The sequence below is a fragment of the Hippopotamus amphibius genome, chromosome 3 (assembly GCF_030028045.1).
Source record: "Hippopotamus amphibius kiboko isolate mHipAmp2 chromosome 3, mHipAmp2.hap2, whole genome shotgun sequence".
Classification (NCBI taxonomy): domain Eukaryota; kingdom Metazoa; phylum Chordata; class Mammalia; order Artiodactyla; family Hippopotamidae; genus Hippopotamus; species Hippopotamus amphibius.
In genome coordinates, this window is record NC_080188.1 from 152,026,356 (window position 1) to 152,044,152 (window position 17,797).

At 34.3% G+C, this 17,797-nt stretch overlaps 1 protein-coding gene across 10 annotated transcripts in view; it reads left to right on the forward strand.

Moving 5' to 3' along the window:
- The window catches only part of RGS7 (regulator of G protein signaling 7), a 650,352-nt gene that overhangs the window by 502,128 nt on the left and 130,427 nt on the right, over window positions 1–17,797 (forward strand). For all 10 annotated transcript variants that reach the window (XM_057728890.1, XM_057728895.1, XM_057728894.1 and 7 more), the window contains one exon: window positions 2,637–2,688. In XM_057728890.1, the coding sequence (XP_057584873.1) occupies window positions 2,637–2,688 (52 nt within the window). The remainder of the gene's footprint in view (window positions 1–2,636; window positions 2,689–17,797) is intronic.

Sequence of the window (17,797 nt, forward strand, 5' to 3'; positions counted from 1 at the left end):
AATGACCTAAGTATTCAAGCAATTAGTTGAATCACTTAATTTTAAAAGGCTTTAAAATAATGAAACTTTATCCTTTATACAGTTAAATTTAAAGTATGATAGCTTAAAACAGCTTATTCTTAAGTTAGAGTAACTTGTAGTCCTAAGGTTAGCATTTCAGTAAATAAAAATTATTAGTGATTAGCAAACAAATTATGTACATGTTACTAACACTTTTTGATTTTTTAAAATCAGGTACTTTGGTATTGCAGGATTACATTTTCCTTAAAATCTTATTTTCTTATACAAGTTTTTCATATACAGACTATAAGTAAACATTAGGCCTAAAAAATTCTTACAAATTCTAAATGAAAGTTTTTTTTAACAAAAATGCCAACTTTTATCCATCTTCACTATCAATATTACAAGTAAAATCATCTATGTATAAAATAATATATCTATAAGGGAAACATTGAATATAGTCTATCTCTTGACAATTATCTAATTCAAAAATTTCCCTCAAAACAAACTAGCTAAGGCATGACCCAAAGTTAGTGGTGATGTCTTGAATCAGTAAAATTTACAACCTTTAATTCTGCTCTTATCATTCCCAAACTGAAGCTAGTAGGCAGACAAGGTTTCAGTGTCATGCTCGTGGGTCAAAGATGAGCAAAGCTGGGAATGGACCACCTTGCATTCCAGAGAAAAGGAGACTATTTTAGAGCTTTACAATGAAGCAAGGGAATGGGTGCAAATGATAAACTGATTACATCACTACTAGGTATAGGCAGAAGATTATCAAGTTCAGTATGTCTAAATAGATGACAGATGATAGATAATCTTTTAAATTATATGAATTAATGTTAAATATTAAATGTTAAATATTTTAATGACATATCCACATGCAAAATAGAATATAAATATGACATATTTGTAAATCTAATAACCATACAATCTAAAAGCCAAGATTTTAAAAACAAAAGAAACCCCAGAAAAGTCAGGGATAATTTAATTCCTGCTATAGTGTCTACCAAGGCATTAATTAGTCTATATTTGAACAGCTCTAATAATAGAAAACACGTTATTGTTCCAGGTGTTTTCTTCCATTTTTGCATTGGTTCCAAGCAGCATTAAGTTCTTTATTACACTGAATTGAAATTCAACTCCATGGAAGAATTTTAAAAATCATGAATTAAAATAGGAAACTTGTAATATTATGTTTACAATTGCTCCAGTGAATGATTGAGATTCTAACCATCATTAGGAGTCTGAAGAAGCTTTGGGGCATGAGTTTGAGACAAACAGAACTCTTACTTTAATTTCACCAGTAAGCCACAGTAAATCTGTCTCAATTCTTCAATCATGGTTTTTGTATTTACTGTAAACTTGCAGTTGTCTGATTATCCTTAGCTAACTGAAATTGAGACCTGACATGATTATCCAGACCACTTTCATGACTTTCATCACATTAAGATAGGTGCCAAAGGTGACTGAGGGATGGCTAGACAGCTTTGGATCTGTTTTATCACAGCTAAAGAAGCCAACTCTGAAAAGCAGAGAAACTCATACATTAAAATGTCCTAAAGTCTAGTTGAACTGTGAAAGTAAATTTTTAAATTCCAACAAACTATAAAGGTTTGTTATTCTTTAAATTGTCTTTTAATATAAATCAAAATAATAGTTTTCCTAGAAAAAGTATCTTGCAGTATTAGTGAATTCTGTTGGTTTTATGCCTTTTCCTTGTACTATCACAAGATGAAATAGCTTCATTCATTTATTTTTACAGTCAGGAAATTTTCACTAAAGTAAATGATAGAAAAATAAAGAAAAATTGTAAGAATGCTGTTGAAAACATTCCTTGTGGTTTTAGGGGAAAAAAGTGTATGTCTGACCAGTCTGACTAGAGTATATAATTTTTAAAGTTAGATAGATATTCACTCACACATGCACATACACACACACGCACACACACCCCTCCCAAAATAAAGAAGCAACCCAAAGGGAATAATGGATTCTAAGAGAAGTATCTCAAAAACTAGCAGCCTGCATAAAAGGAAGATTTTTTAACTACTTTGTTTCCCTATGGTTCCCCTAGAGTAGTGACCCATTTTTACCTTCAAATTGGGTTAAATTGATTAATTTGCCAAGGAGGGGATGCTGTATGAAGCCTTAATATCCCCCTTTATCTAGTGCTTAAACTTTTTTACCCTTTGAATTTCTTCTGTCACTTTGTTCATATATATATATACAAAATCAGTAGCCTTCTTAAGCAATTTGCTAAATTTAAACATATCTGTTAATGAGTCTTACTGAATATAATACTTTTCTTTCAGTCTTTGTGGATTAACACTTTGTATTTGAATAATGCAATCAGTCTTTTTACCTTTATGTCAGATGACATACATTTGTAGCAAGGGTACACTGTGTTAAATACCTGCTGGTGCTGCACATATTTGGAGGCTAAACAACTGCTTAGCAAAGTAAATGTAAAAGAAAAAGCTTGCAGTGCCTCTCTGAGTACTTTTTCTGGATAATAAAACATACATTGTTAGCAAACTATTCTAGATAATTGCTGAAGATAAACACAGCTCATAAACTAGCAACCCCACTAATTCTTTATGTGCCTAACCTAAGTTCCACTTCTTTTCATTCCACAGACACCCTATTTTTGGCCATCAAATTGTTGGGAGCCAGAAAACACAGACTATGGTCAGTGCAATATCTCCTCATTTTATTATTGACAACTAGTATGTATGGATGAACACATGCTTGCATTTTATTGTTTGTCACTGAGAAAAGAAAACCACAGTTTTCAGTATGGGACTAATATTTCTAACATTGAATTTATGAAGGGCCTTGTTTGGAAAGTCACCAAACCTGGTCACAGCTTATCCGTGTTACAGTACCCCCTGTGACTATTAAAAAATATCTTCTGAATAGATTAAAGAGCTATAAACAAGCTTAAAAGGATTATTATTTTTTTTTCCATACTACCTTGGTCTACTAGAAAGAGTAACAAAGGGCCTCAGAGAGCTAGAGCTTTAGTTCACCTCTTCTATTTAGCTATGATTTATGCTAAGTCTCTTGCCTTTCCAGACTCCATTTTTCTCACTATTATTTGAGGCATCCTATGATTCTCTAAGCAGTAGGTTTTGTTAAACATGAAAGGCCTAATGGAAGCAAAAGAAAAGATACAATAGGAAATTTAATCATGGCGAATTAACTTTGGTCAACTTAAAATGAACTCAGCTCAACAACCATGATTTTAGTTAAGCTCTTCAAGGAAACAGGCCCCTAATAAGTGCTCATCTTCTTACATCTACCTGAAGGCTGCAGTTTTCAAAGATAATATTGTATGGTTTTTAAATGTCATTTCTAGAAGTATTTATTGAGGATTTGTTCCAGTGAAAAGTGCTATAGTAGGTGCTGGGATAACAAGGAGACTGACTTTATCTACACTGTTGAGTAACTCATAGGCTAGATGAGAAAAGAGAATTACACAGAAGGAGTTGTTGTGAAGTGCTGAGTAAATATAATAGTGGTATGTGTAAAATATATGGAAGTTTAAAAGAATAAGAGAGTGACTTTGAGGGTTTCCAGAGTGATTTCACAAAAGAACTGAGGGCATGTTGGATTTTAAAGGCGGGGAGATTTTTCAGGAAACACTGCGAGAAGGCATTTGAGGCAGAGGGCCAGCATATTCAAAGACAGAAACTTCATGGCAATCTGGCTTTCTTTGGCTCCTGGAGAGATGTTTTGTAAGAAAACCATAGGAAAGCCCATAGAAAACCAATAGAGTCATCCCTCATTTTTCTCATTTCAGAAACTTGAATTTCATAGTTCATCCAAGGGTGGTCAGGTGCCAACCAAAGATTCAAACTAACATAACTTATGGAAGACAATCTAAAAACCAGAATATTTAACAATTAATAGAGACTGTAGATGATTCCTTTCCAGTTAGTGGGAATGCTGATTTTTTTCATCCAGGGTACACATTCTTAAAAACTGAGGCACTTGGAGAAAGTTAATTAAAAAAACAAACCAAAAAACCAAACCAAAACAAAACAAAACCTGATTATTTGTGGATCTGAGTTGGAGAACTTTGTGGAGTATTTTGTCCAACTTGGGATGATACCTGGGAATTATTTCAGCAAAGAATATGAAGTTCTAGTAAAGAAAACACCTGGACAGCTGAGAAGGAGCTCATGGAGAGAAACCCAGGTGTTGGAGGCAGACAGACCTGACCTCAGATACTGTCACAGTGACATACCACATACCAACTGTGTGACTTTGGGCAAGGCATGTAACATCTCTGAGCCTCAGTCTGCTCAGTTTTCAAGCAGAAATAATAATATTGGCTTTCTAAAGTTGTTGAAATAACCCAAATTAATATGCCTAAGAAAACTGGTATTGCTCCTCTCATACTTAATAAATCAAAGTTGTTTTCACTTATCATCATCATTGCCTGACAGGTACACTGCCTCTGTTCCTTGCAGAAAAGCAAATTCTTATTCTTAATGTTCTGTCAATCCATCTTTTGTGTTTTTCATAAGTATGTTAGTGTTCACAATTGCAGTTCATGTTTCCAACACTTCACAGTAGATTAATGTTTCAGTGGTAAGCCCGAGGAAATGGCATGGCTTACACAGAAAATCATTCACAGGCCATCCCTCAAAGTCAGTCATCTAAAAATTATTAATGTCATTCGGTTTAACATTAGCTCTTACTGGTGTCCATTTCAAAGGGAGTCATCTTCTAAACTTTCTTCCAAAACCTGGAGAGCCTGCAGTTTTAACTAAAAATAGGCATAGCCTTTATTATTCTGTTTGTTTCCCCCCCTAAATAAACATATACCTGTTTATGTCTCATCTGCTTGGATGAAATACAAGTGAAGAATAAAATAATTATTCAATAAAAGGTTATAGAAAAAATGAGAGGAAGTGAAACGACAATGATCTCAGACACTGTACCACTCCTGCAGGTGGTGATGCTTTGTCTTCAATGATTTTTCTTTTTAGGTACAAGTATAGAAGCAATTCAAGTTACCCAACTTTGAATTCCCTCCCACTGTTTGTTTAAAGAACATTTATAAAGCGTGGACACTTGCTTGTAAAGAGGATGCTGATACCGTGGTGTAGTTGGGCTGTGAGGCCCAAGAGAAATAATAGTGATTTACTTAGGCTGTTTTTTTTCTGAGACAGCTTGGGGCAGACAGGAGTCTATTGCTTAAAGCAGGTTTAAAGAATGGTTTCTTATATTCTGTTAGTATCTTATGTCTGTTTCCATCACCAGTTTAAACTTACTAGGAAGCCTGTGCAGAACATAAGTCTCTCAGAGCAGTTTATATGGAGAAATACTTTTCCATGGTTACCTTGGTTTTGTAGAAAAATAGAATATGTTGGTCATGTTTAATGGCTAAGACAAGCCGATAAGGACTAAAGGACTTGGAAAAACACCATTCTTTGAAAATCAAGTTGTGTGAGATTTCTGATATTTTTTAAGCCAAGTGCAAAAAAATATTCCAATCCAAGCCAATTAAAATGGAGTTGGGAATGGACTTCCCAGGTGTATCTGCATCAAGAATCATCTAGTGTAAAGGGATTGCACTGAGGGCTGGAGGCCAAGACACGAGGAAGTTTAAGAGAACTGTGGTTAAGAAGTAGAGACAGTAGTGGTGGTAGCAAACTGAAACAAAAGCGAGAGACAGAAAGTTCACTGATATCTCTGAGCACACACATTGCATATTGAAGTTCCTACATATGAGTACACATTGACCAATGTCTTTCATCTAGCTCCTTTTGAGGGTAAATCTCCAATGTTCAAATAAGACTTGAACCCCAAGAAATCGAAATTTCCAATGAAGACAGGAGCTGACTTGTGTGACTCACCTCACTCACTTCACCCAAACCCTAGCCCTGTTGGAGCATGTCTTTATTGAATACTTTTATATTTTGTTCATTATAGATTTTTTACAATTTTATTTTTTCGTATATTACACTAAAGTATTATTTTCCTTGATTACTGAGTTTTTTGGCACTCCCTTGACTTTCGCCCCCTAGGCAAGTGCCTAACTCATCTCATCCTAGAGGCAACTGAGACCAACATATGAAGTTGTAGAAAAGCAGAGGTGTTCTCAACATGGTGTTCTCAATTTTAACAATGAAGATTTTCTAGAACCTGCATTATCTTATAGGATGTTGGTTTGTGCCTCAGAAAACATTCAACCAAAGGCCTGTATTTTCTCCAGGATGTTGTGAGGTCTTTCGGGACTAGGGAGAGGGACTCTACTCAGTGACCCTTAGACATCACTAAGTCCCACTTGTCAAAACCATGCTGAAATAATATAAAAAGGGAATAGTGTTCTACTTGGCCAATCATAGCAATTGTATGCTGACAAAATAATCACAGCAGCTTTGAGATAAATAGTAATTATTTCCCTCAGGGACAGATTTTAAGTTGGTTAGTTAACATTAGTATAAAGATTGCTATATCCAAATATTGCATTTTGGGGATGAATGACAAGGAATTTATGATTAATTAGATCAAATACACAATTAATCAGTGAACTTTGAAATAAATGCATGAGCAAAATCAAATTAATAGCATATATAACTTCATTATCTATGCTAAATCTTAAATAATTGACAAAATACCAATGCCTTAGATCTTTGTATATTAATAATTCTACAATATATAATATTGAAAAACTGAGAATTCACGATTTGGGGGGAAATAAAAGAACTTCACTTTTCTAAAAATTAGTTTGTTTCTTGACCTAAGACACTGCAATGTTTTCCACCAGATTCATCCCATTAAGAAAATTGTGTGGGGTAGTGGGGTTCCTGCTTCATTCTCTTTGGCACTTAATTTTTAAGTTGTTTGTTTCATAAGAGCTTTAATAGAGCCTCTATAGTTTTATTTAATAGTCCTGCATAGAACTCCTAAAACTTTTGTCATTCACTTTTGTTGAATCTATCCCTGCTTTGTCTATTTTTGAAGTAGGTGTTAGTGGCTCCTAAAATCATGTTTTAGAGAAGAATTTTTTAAATTTCTATTTTTGGAGCATTTTTAAATGTAGAGAAAAATTGAACAGAAAGTAAGAGAATTCCCCTAAACCACCTCAATACCACCAACACTCTTTCCTGTTATTAATATGTCACATTGCTGTAGTAAATTTGTTACAATTGATGGGCCAGTATTGAAACATTATTATTAACTTAAAGTCCATAGTTTACATTAGAGTTCACTCTGCATATTTTGCGTTCTGTGGGTTTTGACAAATGTATAATGACATGTATCCACTATTACTGCACCTTACATAATAGTTTCACTGCCCTAAAACTTCCCAGTGTTCTACCTGTTCATCTCTCCCTCCCTGCTCTTGAACCCCTGTCAACCACTGCTATTTTTACTATCTCCATAGTGTTCCCTACTTCAGAATATTATATAATTGGAATCACACAGTGTGGAGCCTTTTCAGATTAGCTTTATTCTCTTTACTTCCTTCAGAGTCTTTAAATGCAGTTGAAGAACACCTTGGATGTCCATTTGTTCCAGCACCATTTGTTGAAAGCACTATCCTTTCTCCATTGAATTGCCTTTAATCCTTTGTCAAATATCAGTTGACTATATTCATGTGGGGCTATTTCTGGGCTCTCTATTCTGTTCCATTGATCTATTTTTCTGTTCTTTCACCAATACCACACTGCCCTGACTACTGTAGCTTTATAGTGTGTCTTGAAATTGGATAGTGTCAGTCTTCTAAATTTGTACTTCTTCTTCAGTATTGTGTTATATATTCTGAGTCTTCTGCTTTCCAAAAGCTTTAGGATAAGTTTTTCAATATCTACAAAATAACCTGCTGGAATTTGACTGGGATTGCAGATCCTATTGGAAATAACTGACATCTTGACAATATTGAGTCTTCCTATCCATGAACATGGATTATCTTTCCATTTATTTCTTCTTTGATATTTTTCATCAGAATTTGGACTGTTTTAATAAAGATCTAGTACTCATTTTGTTAAATTTATACCTAAATATTTTTTCTTTTTTTAGCACACTATTTACAGCTGTATGCTAATGTAAATGGCATTGTATTTTTAATTTCAAATTCCAATTACTCATTACTAATTTGTAGAAAACCAAATTTCATAATGTAAATTTGCTATAATCACTTTTTAGTTCTAAGAGCTTTTTAACTGTTCATTTAGATTTTCTGTATAGATAAACATCTGTCATCCGTGAACAAAGACAGTTTTCTATTTTCCTTTTCGAACTATATACCTTTAATTCCTTTTTTCTTGTCTTACTGCATTAGCTAGAATGTCTTGTAAGATGTTGAATAGGAGTGGTGCAAGGGGACATCCTTGCTGTATTCCTCACCTTTACAGTAATGCATCTAGTTTCTAACCATTTAGTATCATGTTAGCTCTAGGTTTTTTGTAGATATTTTCTATCAAGTTGAGGAAGTTTGCCCTCTGTTCCTAGTTTTTTGAGAGTTTTATTTACTTGCTTGTTTTTGTTCACTTATAATCAGTACTATATTTCATCAAATACTTTCTCTGCATTTGTTGACATGATCATATGTTTTTTCTTCTTTACTCTGTTGATGTGATGGTTTATCTTAATTGATGTTTACAGTCAGTCAGCCAGTCTTTCATACCAAGAATAATTCTTACTGGGCTATGGTGTATAATTCTTTTTATACATTGTTGGATATGATTTGTTAATATTTTATTGGGGATCTTTTTTAAATTGAAGTATAGATGATTTACAGTGTTTCCAATGTAGGCAAAGTGATTCAGTTATACACACACATATACCTATATATTACACATATATATATATATTCTTTTTCAGATTCTTTTCCATAATAGGTTATTACAAGATATTGGATATGGTTCCCAGTGCTATACAGTAGGTCCTTGTTTTTTATTTGTTTTATATATAATAGTGTATATCTGTTAATCCCCAATTCCTAATTTATCCCCCCCCCAATTGGGGATCTTTGCATCTATGTTCGTGAGGATATTGATATATAGTTTTCCATTCTTGTAATATCTTTTTAGGTTTTGGTATTAGGATAATAGAGTCCTCATAGAATAAGTTAGGAAGTATTCCTTCTGATTCTATTTTCTGGGAGCAATTGTGGAGAATTGGTATTATTTCTTCCATTTTAATATTTCGTAGAATTCACCAGTGAAATCTTATTTGCTTTGTGCTTTCTGCTTTGGTAGGTTATCAGTTACTGATTAAATTTCTTTAATAAATGTAAGCCTATTCTTGTTATCTTTTTCTCCTTGTATTGGTATTGGTAGATTGTGTCTTTCAAAAAATTGGTCTGTTTTATCTAGGTTTATGTTTATCAACTCTGTGAGCTAGAGTTGTTTATGATATTCCTTTATTGTCTTTTTAAAATCAATGGAATCAGTAGTGATAGCCACTCTTTTATTTCTTATATTAGTAATTTGTGTCTTGTTTTGTTTGTTTGTTTTTAGTTTGGCTAGAGGTTTATTAATATTGATCTCTTCAAAGAACCAGCTTTTGGTTTTTGGTTTTGTTGAGTTACTTTATTGGTTTCCTGATTCAAAGTTCATTGAATTTTTTTTTCCAAGTTCAGTAATTTCTGCTCTAAATTTTCTTTTTTTCAGCTTACTTTGGATTTAATTGTTTCTCTTTTCTTTCCTTTTTCGTTCTTTTTCTTTTGTTTTTGTTTTTGTTTTTGTTTTGTTTCCTATGCTGGAAGCTTAGGTTACTAATTTTAGATCTTTCTTCTCTTCTGACATATGTATTCAAGACAATGTTTCTCTCTAAGCACAGCTTTCACTGCATCACAGATTTTAATTAAATTTTTATTCTCATTTAGTCAAAAATATTTTTTTAATTTCTCCTTGGATTTCTTTGACCATATGTTATTTACAAGTGTGTTGTTTAATAACAGGCATTTGAGGGGTTTTAGCTATGTTTCTGTTATTAATTTCTATCTTAATTCTATGGTCTGAGAGTATACTTTGTATGATTTCTACTTTAAAAAATTTATTAAAGTGTGTTTTATGGTCTAGAATGCAGACCATTCTGGTGCATTACCTGGGAACTTGAGAAGGTTGTATATTCAGTTGTTGTTGAATGAAGTATTGTATAAGGATCAGTTAGATCCAGTTGATGGATGGTGCTATTCTGTTCAACTATGTCTTTTCTGATTTTTCTGCCCAATGGATCTGTCAGCCACAGACAGTTGTATGTTGAAGTCTTCATTTTTAATAGTTATTTGTCTGTTTTTCCTTAAAGTGTATCAGTTTTTGCCTCCAGTATTGTGATGCTGTGTTATTAAGAGTATGAACATTAAGGATTTTTATGTCTCTATGAGAATTAACTCCTTTATCATGTAATGCCCCTTTTATTCCTAATGATTTTTTTATGAAGTCTGTTTTGTCTGAAATTAATTTAGCTACTCTTGTTTTCTCATTATTAGTATTAATATGGCATGTCTTTCTCCCCTACTTTATATGTAATCTATCTGTGTCTTTATATTTAAAGTGGGTTTCTTATAGACAACACATAATTAGATCCAGGTTTTTTTTTTGTGCATTCTAACAGTCTCTGTCTTTTAATTGTTATATTTAGACCATTCTCATTTAAAGTGATTGTTATTGTTGGATTAATGTATATCATATTTGTAACTGTTTCCTATTCATTTCCCTTTTTCTTTGCCTTGCTTTATTTTTACCTGTTTTCTTCCACCCTTTTTCTCCCTTCCCTGATTTTAATTGAGAATTTTATATGATTCAATTTTCTCTCCTCTCCAAGTGTATCAATTATACTTTTTAAATTCTTTAAGGTTGCCCTAGAGTTTTTTGTTTCTTTGTTTTTGTTTTTGTTTTGTTTTGTTTTTTTATTTATTTCTTGGCAGCATTGGGTCCTCATTGCTGCATGTGGGCTTTCTCTAGTTGTGGTGAGCAGGGGCTACTCTTTGTTACAGTGCACAGGCTTCTCATTGCGGTGGCTTCTCTTGTTGCAGAGCACGGACTCTAGGTGCACAGGCTTCAGTAGTTGTAGCACATGGGCTCAATAGTTGTGGCTCATGGGCTCTAGAGCACAGGCTCAGTAGTTGTGGCACATGGGCTTAGTTGCTCCACGGCATGTGGGATCTTCCCAGACCAGGGATTGAACCCATGTCTCCTGCACTGGCAGGCAGATTCTTAACCACTGCACCACCAGGGAAGTCCCTGCCCTAGAGTTTTAAATGAAAATTTGATGTAATTCTTAGCCTTTGTCCTCTATATGTAAGGTGTTCCCTCCTACTCCCACCCCAGCTCCGTTCAAAGTTTTCTCTGTCTTTGGTTTTTCTACATGTAGAATATGATATATGTAGGTATACAGCTTTTCGTATTAATCATGCTTGGTGTTATATGAGCTTCCTGGATCTGTGGTTTAATGTCTGTATTGGTTTGCTAGGGCTGACATAACAGAATACCACTGACTAGGTGGCTTAAACAACAAGAAAAAATTTTTTCCTCACAGTTCTAGAAGAGTTGTTGGTTTACACTTTGTTAAACTTTTTTTTTTTAATTTTATGAGGGAGTAACAATTTCCAAGCTGCTTTCAGGATGGACCAAAAGTCAGAGAGCAGATTTTTACATGGGAAAAAATGAACAGATCATGACCAAGCTTGCTGTTTTTGTTTCCTTTCTATCTTCATTTCTTTCATTTTTTTTCCTTCAGTATTTAATCCTGGGATAGTCTCTGAGTCAACATCTGAGACAAATGGAAAACATAAAGTTCCTTTTTTCTGCTCTGTGTGTTCTCCCTTCCCACTGGGCTTTGGAGAGTATCTGAAATGCAACCATTGGTATCTTTTGAGGTTGTTATTTTCCCCTTGATTTCCCTGTAGGCAGTTTTGGAGCTGCCCTAAAATGGAAAAGGAGAGAAACCTGACATTCTTGATTGGAAAAGCATGATATAAGGGCAGAGAAACAAAATAAGGGTGTGTTTAAGCAGAATACTAATAAGCCTTTCATGTTCTTAAATTCTATATATGTTCTACCATAAACCTGCAAAGAACATAATTTACTTGTTAATGTTGCAATATTTTTTTCCCAAAGCTATCACAATCAGTGGTCACTTCTAAATTAATGTGCCCTGGATCAAAATCAGAGGTGGATTCAGAAAGAAAAATAAAATGACCCATCTTACCAGAAATGTCTCATCATGACTCAAAATTACAGATGATCTGGAATAATTAAAATTTTAAACCATAAAACAAACAAAATTAAAATCTTCACTGATGCAGCCACATTGCAGTAATCTCATTTGTGGAAATGATGGACTCCCATACATCTCTCTTAATAAAAAAGAAAATTTATATTTAATATTTTATTACTGTAGTTATAAAGGGTAGTATTAGTAATATAACATCTAATATAATCTATGAGGGTGAGTCAAAAATTATCTGCATTCCTATTATATTAAAACTTCTGTTTCCCGCACTGTCTTATCAGTGCCTTCCATTCAAGCTACTGTCTCCCCAGTCACTGCTGTGCAGGTGTAAACGTGTTACATCAGTTCATTTGTAACTGCTGTGCGAGCAAAATGGTTGCTCCACTTATGATTTGCATGAAAGAAGAGCAGTGTGCAGTGATTCATTTTTTGTGCTCTGAGGGTATACCTGGTGCCATTATTTATCGAAGACTTTGTGTGCAGTATGGAGAAAGTGTTTTGTCATGAAGAAGTGTGTATGAATGGATAGAGAAGTTCAAGAAAGGTCACACAAGGTTAGCTATCAAGGAGCCAAATGCCCGTCCATGTCCATGGCTGATGACAACATTGAGCATATATGTGAAATGCTTCTGTCAAATAGATGAGTGACAGCGGATTATGTGGCAAATCATTTGCAAATCAGCCATGGCTTTGCCTATGAAATAATCCACGACAGACTAAGGTTTTGAAAAGTTTGTGCTGAAGCCTAAACTTCGGATTAAACAGGGAGGACTGCTAATCAAGGGCGTTGTGATCTTGCATGACAATGCACATCCGCACACTTCTGCTCATACTGTCAACAATCTGCAAAACCTTCATTTTGAAGTGTTAAAGCATTCTCCCTATAGTTCTGATCCTGCTCCACTGGACTTTCACCTGTTCGGTCCTCTGAAAACAGCCCTACGAGGACAAAGATTCACTTCTGATGAAGAAGTGAAGACAGCAGTGCATTTGTGGCTCTCAGCTTAGCCTAAAACATTTTTTATAAGGGAATATGAAAGCTTGTTGACAGATGGACAAAGTGTATTGAAAAGCAAGGAGATTATGTCAAAAAATGATGTATTTGTCATTTCTAAAAGTTAATTAAATAAATTCTACAGCCAGAGTGTGGATAATTTTTGACTCACCCTCATGTTTTATAAATTAAATATTCACCATGAACTAGTTTTAGCAAAAACAAACAACAAATTATGTCTTGAAAATAAAATGCATTTTCTCAATAAACAGTGAGAACTAATTTGTTGTCTAAGTCTATTTTTTAATTTTAGAACTAAAGCATTTATGACATCTTAAAAATATAAATATCAGCACAAATTATTCTCCTTTATAAAATGTCCCAACCGTTTGTCATTTCAAGACACAAAACTTACTGATAAAAAAGTTATTGAATGAATCGGGTCCTGCTGCTCTTTGCTTACAGAATCAATTATGAACGCACAAGTGTCAGTAGAAAGGAAAGGTGCCTTTAATCAGAATGCCAGGAATCTTGGGAGATGGTGGACTCAGCATCCCCAAAATCTACCTCCAAAAATTCTGCTCAGCCATGAAAGCTCTTAAAGGGAAACAGAGAAGTAATCTCAGTTAATCATTGAGATGGGGGTCAGAGTCATCACAGTCCCCCACTGTGTGCAGGCTTGTAGACTTCTTGTGATCTTCCTCTAGATATTATCTTTTCACCCAGTTTGGCCACATAGTTCATGAGATTACTAAAAGGGAAGCAAGGAAGAGATCTGGTCATCTATTAATTATGTATTCTTCATTGCTACTTCTTTGGGCTATGGAACTGACAAGTTAGGCAAGGTACTGTGTGATTAAAGTTGCAGGATACAAAATTAATACACAGAAATCTGATTCTATACACTAACAACAAAAGATCAGAAAGAAAAATTAAAGAAACAATCCAATTTACCATCTCATCAAAAAGAATAAAATAGCTAGGAATAAACCTACATAAGGAATCAAAAGACCTGTACTCAGAAAACTATAAGATACTGATGAAAGAAAACAAAGATGACACAAGCAGATGGAGAGATATACCATGTTCTTGGATTGGAAGAATCATTATTGTCAAAATGATTATACTACCCAAAGTAATTTACAGATTCAATGCAATCCCTATCAAATTACCAATAGCATTTTTCACAGAATTAGAACAAAAAATTTTACAACTTGTATGGCAACACAAGAGACACCGAATAGCCAAGGCAATCTTGTAAAAGAAAAACAAACCTGGAGGTATCAGGCTCCCTGACTTCCAACTATTTTACAAAGCTACAGTCATCAAAACAGTATGCTACTTGCACAAAAACAGAAATATAGATCAACAGAACAAGGTAGGAAGTCCAGAGATAAACCCACATACCTGTGGTTACCTAACCTATGCCAAAGGAAGCAAGGATATACAATGGATAAAAGACAGTCTTTTCAATAAGTGGTGCTGGGAAAACTGGATAACTACATATAAAAGAATGAAATTAGAGAATTCTCTAACTCCATACACAAAAATAAACTCAAAATGGATTAAAGACCTAAATGTAATATCGGATGCTGTAAAACTCTTGAGGAAAATATAGGCAGAACACTCTGACATAAGTTGCCACAAGATCTTTTTTGATCCACCTCTGAGAGTAATGAAAAAAAAAAACAAACAAACAAGTGGGACATGATTAAACTTAAAATCTTTTGTACAGCAAAGGAAACCATCAACAAAACTAAAAGACAACCCTCAGAATGGGAGAAACTATTTGCAAACGAAGCAACTGACAAGGAATTAATCTCCAAAATATACAAACAGCTCATGCAGCTCAATATCTAAAAACCAAACAACCCAATCAAAAAATAGGCAGAAGCCCTAAACAGACATTTCTCCAAAGAAGACATACAGATGGCCAAGAGGCACACGAAAAGATGCTCAACATCACTAATTATTAGAAAAATGCAAATCAAAACCACAATGAGGTATCATCTCACACTGTTAGAATGGCCATAGTCAAAATATCTGTAAACAATAAATGCTGGAGAGGGTGTGGAGAAAAGGTAACCTTTCTATACCACTGGTGGGAATGTAAATTGGTACAGCCACTATGAAGAACAGTATGGAGATTCCTTAAAATACTAAGAATAGAGCTGCCATATGATACTGCAATCCCACTGCTGGGCATATATCTAGAGAAAACCATAATTTGAAAGGATATTTGCACCCCAGTGTTCATTGCAGCACTATTTACAATAGACAGGACATGAAAGCAGCCTAAATGTCCATTGAAAGAAGAATGGATAAAGAATATGTGATACATATATACAATGGAATATTCTCCAGCCATAAAAAAGGATGAAATAATGTCATTTGTAGCAACATGGATGAACCTAGAGATTACCATACTAAGAGAAGTAAGTCAGACAGAGAAAGACATATATGATATCACTTATATGTAAAATCTAAAGAAATGGTACAAATGAACCTATTTACAAAAGAGAAGTCAAATCACAGATGTAGAAAACAAACTTGTGATTACCGGGGGGGAAAGGGAAGGGAGGGATAAATTGGGAGATTGGTGTTGACATATATATGTTACTATGTATGGAATAGATAACTAGTAAATACCTACTGAATAGCACAGGGAACTCTATTCAATACTTTGTAATGACCTATATGGGAATAGAATCTAAAAAAGAGTGGATATATGTGTATGTATAACTGACTCACTTCACTGTACAACAGAAACTTGCACAACATTGTAAATCAACTATATTTCTAACTAAAAAAACGATATGAAAAGTGTCCTTGGGCCGGAGATGAATAGAGCATGGGGGTGCCTGGTTTAAAAGTTAGTTACAATATGGCTTTGCTAAAGGGACAAGAAAAGAGGCTTCCTGCTGAGGGGAATTTTCTGCTTACAAAAGGAATAAGCCATTAAATGGTTTGGTTTTTACCTGACTTATGCAAAGATTAGGACACCGTATTTATTCTCTTTCCCTAATATTATATGCCTTTACATTTGTATATATGAATATTGCACACACATTTAAATGTATTGTGTAACTCGGCTGAAATAGAAAACACTCGTAACAGCAGTGAGTTTCAGTTTTATCCAGGGACCTTAACTACAGCTGAAGAGACAGCCTCTCAGCTCTGAGGAACTGCTCTGCAGTAGGGGAGGAGCCAAAGTATATATGAATTTTTTGGCTGGGAAGTGCATGTAGTCAACTGTAAAATGATTACTACTAATCACAAAGAGCATATATCTGAAGTTAATGCTTTTAATGCTTTTCTGTGTATAGAAAGATGCAAGAATCTGGGGTCATTTAAATTCTTTCTTATATATGCATCTTAACTATCTAGGGGCCTGTATGTTCAAAACACAAAATGCGGCTTCCTAGGTGGCGCAGTGGTTAAGAATCCGCCTGACAATGCAGAGGTCACGGGTTCGATCCCAGCTCCAGGAAGATCCCACATGCCACGGAGCAACTAAGCCTGTGTCCCAAAAAAAAAAAAAAAAAAAGAATAAAAAAAAAAAACACAAAATGCTTCATCCTATTTTTCCATCCTGAATTCGCTTCAGGGCACACTGTCTGTGGGCAACTGCAGTGGGTTTCCACTTAACCCTTTATTATGTAAGGGGATAATGAGTGACACTCTTTGTTCTTTTTGTTTACAAATGTATACTTGCGTCATGCCTACATAAAATACACATGTAGTTATCCAAATGGAAAATTAAGTCCTAAACATAGTATCTATAAAATAAAATTAAGATGATATTAATATTTTTGAAATGCCAACCTAGTTCAACCTCAATTGCTAGAAATGCTGGTCTGTTGTACTGAAAATAACTGCAGTTAACTGAGCCGCCAGCCTGGAAGTATCATGTCGCTTATCTCTCCAAGTGGTGAAATGAACCTGTTGAGGAGATTCATACCTAATGATTTGTGCTACTTATTGGTTTCTGGTTTGGCTCCATCCTTACATTTCCTTATGAATCTTTTCTTCATGTCAACTACCAGTTATGATATGAAAAAGAGAGAAACATATTTGATATATTTGATACTTTATAGCAAAAGATATTCAATTCTTAACTGCCTAATTAATGTCTGCATTGTTATTTTGTATTTTTATGTTATTATTTATTCACATATTAAGCGGGGAAAATTTTTCCATTAACTGTATATGTATGATATACATATGTAAAAACACTGTGTTTATGTTTGTGTATCTGTATTGAGCGTGTATGAGGGGTGATTTCTTTGTATAGAAAGACCAGTTTTGGAAGCATTGAAATATATTACAATTTTAAATAAGCAAAATAAGCAACATGCTTCCCAACAGGGGACTAGTTCTGTGTCTTTGCAAGTCACAAGAATGGAATTTTTAGGACCTGCTATCTCTCAAGTGTTTCATGTTTCACTCTTTTTGAAGTGTGGCCCTGATTTGTCTGCATCGACTGTGATGATTTTAAAATGCAGATTCCTGGTCCCTTTCCTGACCAGTTGAATCTGAGACATCAACCTGAGAATTAGCATTATTAATGAGCTCTTCCAGATGCACACTAAAGTTTGAAAACGA